The 7,669-nt window shown below is 42.4% G+C and overlaps 1 protein-coding gene across 2 annotated transcripts in view; it reads left to right on the top strand.

The window, feature by feature from the left end:
* Nucleotides 1–369: 369 nt before the first annotated feature.
* LOC124006840 (splicing factor, suppressor of white-apricot homolog) overlaps nt 370–7,669 on the top strand; it is a 150,779-nt gene continuing 143,479 nt past the window's right edge. For both annotated transcript variants that reach the window (XM_046317029.1, XM_046317028.1), the window contains exons 1-3: nt 370–759; nt 2,374–2,537; nt 7,317–7,448. In XM_046317029.1, coding sequence (XP_046172985.1) covers nt 560–759; nt 2,374–2,537; nt 7,317–7,448 — 496 coding nt within the window. In that variant the 5' untranslated portion in view covers nt 370–559. The remainder of the gene's footprint in view (nt 760–2,373; nt 2,538–7,316; nt 7,449–7,669) is intronic.

Here is a 7,669-nt window from a genome sequence, read left to right as displayed (position 1 = left end):
ATGGGCCTTATCAATGAAATAAAACACGCAATTACTTAGCTGCTGGCTCTAAAATAACTTCACAAGATAAACAGAGATAAACAGAGGAGAAAACTCAGGCTGGACGAGGGGTTCTGAAGTATACATGTCTCTGTCGAAAGTTATTTCACAATCACATGGTAGCGCAATCAACATACAAAAAGAGAACGTAGTAGCTAATAAAATGACAGATTATGTGTTATTTATTATCAACATCAATAAATAATTAATCCAGTTTTTTCTCATCAGAATATCGGGGGAATGAAAGATTTGATTTACGTGTGGTGTTTTCCATCTTGAAGTTGAATGAACGAATCTGCAGACATGAACCATAAAGCATATTTACTAACTTTTCCAACATGGCTGCACATGTTAGATCTGTTTTTTGTGAGTATGTTTATTGTGGCATTTCGCACCTCTTTTTTTAAAGAAGAAAGAAAGACTTTGTAGTACGACAATAATTAAACAGTAGTGATATATCCTATCTAACGTTAGTTATCGCACTAGCTTTCTTTTTCGTGTTTTCACGTGCTAATTTGGAATGTATCGGCGCGGCGGGGGCAAGAGGGACCACAACAACAAGACGGTGAAGAAGAATGAGAGTGACAGCAAAAAATATGCCGAGCTTTTGGTGTTCGGCTATGCCTGCAAGCTGTTCCGGGACGACGAGAGGGCTCACTTCCACGAGCAGGGCAAACAGCTCATACCATGGATGGGGGACAAGAACATCCTGATTGATAGGTCGGTTGAACAAACCTAGACGGAATTGTTATCCTAACCAACTTTCCTAATCAGATCTGTCTTTCGAAGGGACCGATCGGATTATTGTTTTGCTGAAGGCGTAGTTTTCCAAATATAACTGTCACATGAAAGTACAATTGTGTGTAAACCATTTTATCTAGCTTCCTTGATAAATGTCAGTTTTGGCCTCATGAAAACGAAGACACATTAGCTATTAACAAAAGGAAGCAGAGGCTTCCTCCACTATTTGGGTCATATTTCAACAGTGAACAAGCTCTACATGAGACTGAAAGATGTCTAAAATTGCCCCTTATAAAATTGCCTCATATTTACGGATACATCAATGTACTTGTTTACAGGGTTTTGGACTATAGATCGTCTACATGTTATATTGTATTCAACTTTGTATTACTTAACTGCCCATTGCCCTTTTTAAGGGAGGCTTATGCGTCTTGGTGTATTTGTATTTGCTCTGGTAGCTTCAACATGAGAATATTAAGTTAAGTATGGTATTCAGTTCAGTTAATTCCAAGACAATTTGGATGTTAACAACCTAACATATCTAAATGCCTTTCACTAAAACTGAATTCAAATGAAAACTTCAAACATTACCAACAAGTCACCAAGAAATCGAATTGGTTGATAATACCACGGCAAATTCAACCCAAACTACTACTGTATGTCAAATATGTGAATTAAGGTGGTTCACAGTAATTAATGTCAAAATGTAGGGTCTTATACTGTTGACTAATGCCTGCCAAGTATCCCAGCTCAGTTGTTTCCCTTTTGCTTTCAGTTGTTCATTTCTAATAACATTTTCTTGCAGGCTGTAGAGCATGTTGGCAATGATGACCTGTAAAAGTAGTTGTTTGTTTATTTGGAAATAAACCCACTTGAACCATGAAGGGGGGGACATTATGTTGGCCCTTCATGGTCTCGTTGAGCCACCTTAATCTTTTTGGGCCTGTCTCTTGTTTCCAATGTATGTGTGTGTCTCTATCACATAACCAGCCCTTATTTCCCCAGCTAGTAGCCTAAGGCTAAGGGGTCCTGCCTGACCCCCCAATGCCAACCCCAGTGCCCACTTCTCTCTTTCGACGAAGGAACTCTGGAGAGGTGGAAGAGGGGAGCGAACGCAGGAAAATATCGTCCGTTTGGGTTCTTACGGATAGGTATTTATGTGCTCGGGTTTGTGTGGATGTACCTTTTTTACAGATATAGGAGGATTGGTGAGTGTTATAGGGGGGAAACTTGAACCTTGTAAGGTAAGAGGCGAGTTGTTTTCTTTTGGTTTGTTTCTGTGTTCGTGCAGGGATGTTGCTCCGTAGCAATTTGTTGAGAGAGGAATGAGATTCACAGAGTAAGTTTGCCAGAAAACTGCACTAGAGAGCCTATGTCGGGAGTTGTTCAGGTTATTGTGTCTGTATTGTGACGAGATTGCTCAGTTCCAGTACCATACACTCCCTCATGAAAGACTTGTGACTGAGGTAGTACTTTTTGTTGTTAAAAACTCTTTGTTTTAGGGTCCAACCTGTGTTGGTAAGTAGGTCAATGTGTTGTCTTTTCTCTCAATTGGCTTGCTCCATGTCTCTAACCCCTCTCTTCACCCTACAGGTATGATGGGCGTGGTCACTTACATGACCTCTCGGAGTACGACGCGGGCTCGTGGAACAGAGACTACCAACTGTCTGAGGAGGAGGCCAGGATCGAGGCCCTGTGTGATGAAGAGCGGTACCTGGCCATGCACACAGACCTGCTGGAGGAAGAAGCCAGACAAGGTAAGCCTATCAGATTCACAGCTGGGGGCATCATACTCTGTCTGTGGTGTCTGAACTGCTGTGCAATGCCTCGGCTCATCTGGATAAGCTGTGGAAGACAGTGGTGAATTCATTATTTCACGAAGTGCTCATGCATTTCAATAGCACATTTGTGGGGACATTCAGCCTCTGCATTTGGCATCAGTTTCAGATGACTGGAAGTTCTAACTGAAAGGAAAACAAAAACACTATGCAACAATTAGGTTCTACATAAGGTGCCAAAGTGAATAATGGAAGGAATCCCCTTATGTTCACCGGGCAGAATGAGCTTTCAAAAGGCTGTAGTTTCAGTGATGTATTCTGCAACACCTCCATCAACAGAATGTTTTCAGGCACTGGAAGGTTGTTCTGATTACAGTATGCTAATGTGCCCTTCTCTCTGTACTGGCAACAGAAAGGCCATGTTATCCTAGGTAATAACCTCCATTCAATTTCCACATTCTGATCTGATTCCTATTTGGATGGCAAAGAAAAGTATGGTAGTGAAGCTATGTCAAAGATGATGAGAGAGTTTGAGAGGGTAGATTCTATGTAGCCTAAAGTACGGGGGTCATTTCAGTGCATGCAGACCCTCTAGTAAGTAGGTTTGTATGGTCCATGATAGGGCTGGGCGATATGGCCAAAATGTCATATGGTATTTGATGTTTTTGATTAATAAAAGTTCTAAATTTGCTTTGAGTAGTGTGTAACCCTAGGGTGGAAACATATATTCTAAATGATTTCAATGGGTCTTTCTCCATTCGTATCGTTTTATACTGTTCAATTCAACTTCAACCTAAAATAATTTCCTGCATATTCATACATTTCTGCTTTTCCTGCACTCATTTGAGATCATTTCCACACTGCCTTGATATGGGCAAAATACCAGGCCTTATTTTTAACCAAATCTTGCAATTGCGATTTCGATCAAAACACTTGGGTGAACTTTTGCAATCATGGACATAGAATATTTATTATAATTCTATAGTTATAAGTAATAGTGGGAACTTTGAATACAGTTTTGTTTGACATGACAACGAATGAAAATACCATTGATGGGTTATTGGGACAGTGAAGGAACCAAATTGATGGTCCGTGTTTCCTAGGGGACCCTATAATCTTTGGCTACATTAAATCTTTATTCGTATAGCCAACATATTCATGCTTTGCCTATTCCTCTTTGATTTAGAAGACACTGTTGCACAAATAACATGCTGATTTAAGCCTCCACCAGCACTGGTATCAGGCTGTATTGGCTACCCACGTCTGCTCTGAGTCAGTACTTTTATTAGCTAGCCAGCTAACTAGCGGTTAGCATTAGTGGCTAACACGATTTAGCATAACATGCTAAGATAATACAAACTAGCTGTTCGCAGATGTAGAAACATAAACTAATATTGTAATCATAGAACGCTTGTGGATTTATATTAAGATACAATTGGAAACATTGTTGCATGTGCAGGGAAGGCAAGTAGCCTAGTGGTTAGAGCGTTGGACTTGTAACCGAAAGTTTTCTCGATCGAATCCCCGAGCTGACAGGGTAAAATGACGGCCTCGTTAACCCACTAGGCCGTCATTCCAAATAAGAATATGACTTGCCTAGTTAAGTGAAGGTTAAATAAAAAAATGTGCTGCATTGACCATGCAGACTGAACAAAAGTGTCTTGTGGTCAAGCAACAACAAATGCGCTCCTTGAGTGACAGGGGGTGGGACTGGGTCTGTGTGAAGATTAGTAGCGGAGTAAACTATAAAAATGGACGTTACGTTAGGAATACCTAGGATAGGATAAAGTAATCCTTCTCACCCCCCCCCCCTTAAAATATTTAGATGCACTATTGTAAAGTGGTTGTTCCACTGGATGTCATAAGGTGAATGCACCAATTTGTAAGTCGCTCTGGATAAGAGCGTCTGCTAAATGACTTAAATGTAAATGTTACACACGCCTACTCACATTCAACAAACCAAACATTCAAATACCATTATAGAAGGTCGATATATAATATATCATAAAATACGGTGTACCGCCCAGCCTGGACAAGGGCTATGGTCCCCGACAGCCGCTGTCTGGTTGAATGACTGATTATAGACTATTGTTGAGACTGACTATGTCATGTAATTTTCGATAATCGGCATCAGTTGTACTGCCTTGTTATGAACATGCAGTCAAGTTGAACTTTTTAAATGAACTTTTAACAACCCTTTGTGTCGTTGTCTGATTTTCATACAGAAGTACCCCTCCTGTCCAAAGATGTATATTTTATTGCATTGAGTTTTAACACATTGAGTTTTAACACATTACATTTACATTTACATTTAAGTCATTTAGCAGACGCTCTTATCCAGAGCGACTTACAAATTGGTGCATTCACCTTATGACATCCAGTGGAACAGTCACTTTACAATAGTGCATCTAAATCTTAAAGGGGGGGGTGAGAAGGATTACTTATCCTATCCTAGGTATTCCTTAAAGAGGTGGGGTTTCAGGTGTCTCCGGAAGGTGGTGATTGACTCCGCTGTCCTGGCGTCGTGAGGGAGTTTGTTCCACCATTGGGGGGCCAGAGCAGCGAACAGTTTTGACTGGGCTGAGCGGGAACTGTACTTCCTCAGTGGTAGGGAGGCGAGCAGGCCAGAGGTGGATGAACGCAGTGCCCTTGTTTGGGTGTAGGGCCTGATCAGAGCCTGGAGGTACTGAGGTGCCGTTCCCCTCACAGCTCCGTAGGCAAGCACCATGGTCTTGTAGCGGATGCGAGCTTCAACTGGAAGCCAGTGGAGAGAGCGGAGGAGCGGGGTGACGTGAGAGAACTTGGGAAGGTTGAACACCAGACGGGCTGCGGCGTTCTGGATGAGTTGTAGGGGTTTAATGGCACAGGCAGGGAGCCCAGCCAACAGCGAGTTGCAGTAATCCAGACGGGAGATGACAAGTGCCTGGAGTAGGACCTGCGCCGCTTCCTGTGTGAGGCAGGGTCGTACTCTGCGGATGTTGTAGAGCATGAACCTACAGGAACGGGCCACCGCCTTGATGTTAGTTGAGAACGACAGGGTGTTGTCCAGGATCACGCCAAGGTTCTTAGCGCTCTGGGAGGAGGACACAATGGAGTTGTCAACCGTGATGGCGAGATCATGGAACGGGCAGTCCTTCCCCGGGAGGAAGAGCATTATAACACTACATCCACTGGGCATCGAAAGACAACCCCCCCCCCCCCCCCTTCAAGCTAATGAGCTTGACACACGTTGACGTACCTGTGTTTGGTTGTAGTGCGTAATAGTGTCCGGTTTTCTCTTGATTGTGTCCTGTTGTCATTTTTCAGCACCGTTGTGGAGTACAACGCCTGTGCAGGTGCCTTACTTTGTTCAGGGGGGGGGGAATTCCCGTCTCACTTTGTTCATGGTGTCGGCCAGACTTGTTTTCTTTGTATGCATCTTGTTCACCAATGACAATGAGGTAAAGAGATTGTCCATGGTGACATTGCACTCATTGCCAACATAAGGTTCCACAAGCCGCATCACTTTCTCTGACACTCACGCCTGCTGCTCGATGTGGATATTTTCCCAGAGCTCGAAATCAGTTCGTCATGTACAATTACGCACACGCTCGCTGTTTAGCCTACTCAAAGTAGGCCAGAGTAGACTGGATTTGGTGAACTGATATTGGGTACATACCATTTTAAAATTAGGCATATAATTAGAATGGATCATTACAGTAGAATGGCCCACCATGTTCTTCATTCACCACTGGTGATTATATCATTATGCTTCTTTCGTTTCCCCTCGCTCATCAACTCACCCATTCTCCTCATCATACTAATTGATTTAATCTGTTATATGTGTGAAATTAGTATCGGTATAGTAGGTTCAGTTTCGAGGCAATTATCAGGGTGAGTATCAGCTATGCATTGCACTTTCAACTGTCGGAAAGAAGGAGCGGAGCAGGCCCTACTGTTGGGTGGAGGAGGAGCAGCAGGAGAACCATTTAAAAAGCAATTACACAACCAGTTTTATGAGGGCAACTCCAGTTTTGTTTGTGATATAAGATTCAAACAACAGCAGTGTGTTATATATACTTATTTAGGAAAAGTCAAGGATGGAAGGGGGCATGAGTAAATAAATGGGAGAGTAAAAAAATGGCAGAGTAATAAAAAATAAATAAGTCCTGATCGGTCAAACTGGCTGCTTTAGCAGTTGAAGTGTTAAGCTACAAACACAGACTAGCCTAAGGTTATTTTAGCAATGCTGCAAACTTTATAACAAGGAGTTTGTCACTTATAATGAAATGGCACTGACGATTAGATAAGTGACTGTTTAAGGGAAATATGGTGTTTAATTCCCAAACTGACAGGATTGCATGAGTCATCATGTAATTTGTGTTACTTTTGTCCCCTCATGCTGTTTGCCCTTGGGTAGTGGGGCTTAAGCAATTATCCATCTGTCCACTGTGGGAACACGAGACACATAAAAAATATTGATCATGTTAGATGTGATTTTGTCTTTCATTCCTCACCGTCCTTTACTATGAGATGAATTGCAACAGAAAAGGGGTAAGACAAAATTCCATCTGGTTTAGTTTCTGTTATCTCAACTCACGACACTGTTCACATCCTTGAAACTAGCTAGGATGGATGGAATGATAATTTTGAATCAATCCACTTCTTTTGTCTCATGCTAGAGGCAATCCGTACAGTAGCCTTCTATGACTGTGCTTTCCAATAAATTAACCGTACCATTCTCATGACTCTTTTAATGTGTATGTTTGTCCCACACAGAGGAAGAATACAAGCGTTTGAGTGAAGCTCTGGCAGATGAAGGCACCTATAACTCTGTGGGCTTCCGCTACAGTGCAGACTACTACGACCCTTCTCAACCCACTGAGGAAGAGGAGGCCAACAGGGAGACTGGTGAACACACACAATGATTTATTTAATCCCAAATCGCATTACAGTCCAAAAGGATTTAAGCACTTCACGCACACATATTCACAGTTCCTCACCACATTCAACCACTGAACATTTCTCCTCTGACCTGCCCATAGAGGATGAGAGGAGAAAGCGAGAAAGCATCTGAACTTTTACACACACACACACACACACACACACACACACACACACACACACACACA

Source organism: Oncorhynchus gorbuscha, linkage group LG20 (genome assembly GCF_021184085.1).
Source record: "Oncorhynchus gorbuscha isolate QuinsamMale2020 ecotype Even-year linkage group LG20, OgorEven_v1.0, whole genome shotgun sequence".
Classification (NCBI taxonomy): Eukaryota; Metazoa; Chordata; class Actinopteri; order Salmoniformes; family Salmonidae; genus Oncorhynchus; species Oncorhynchus gorbuscha.
The sequence above is the reverse complement of the archived record's forward strand: the minus strand, read 5'-3'. Positions and strand labels throughout refer to the sequence as shown.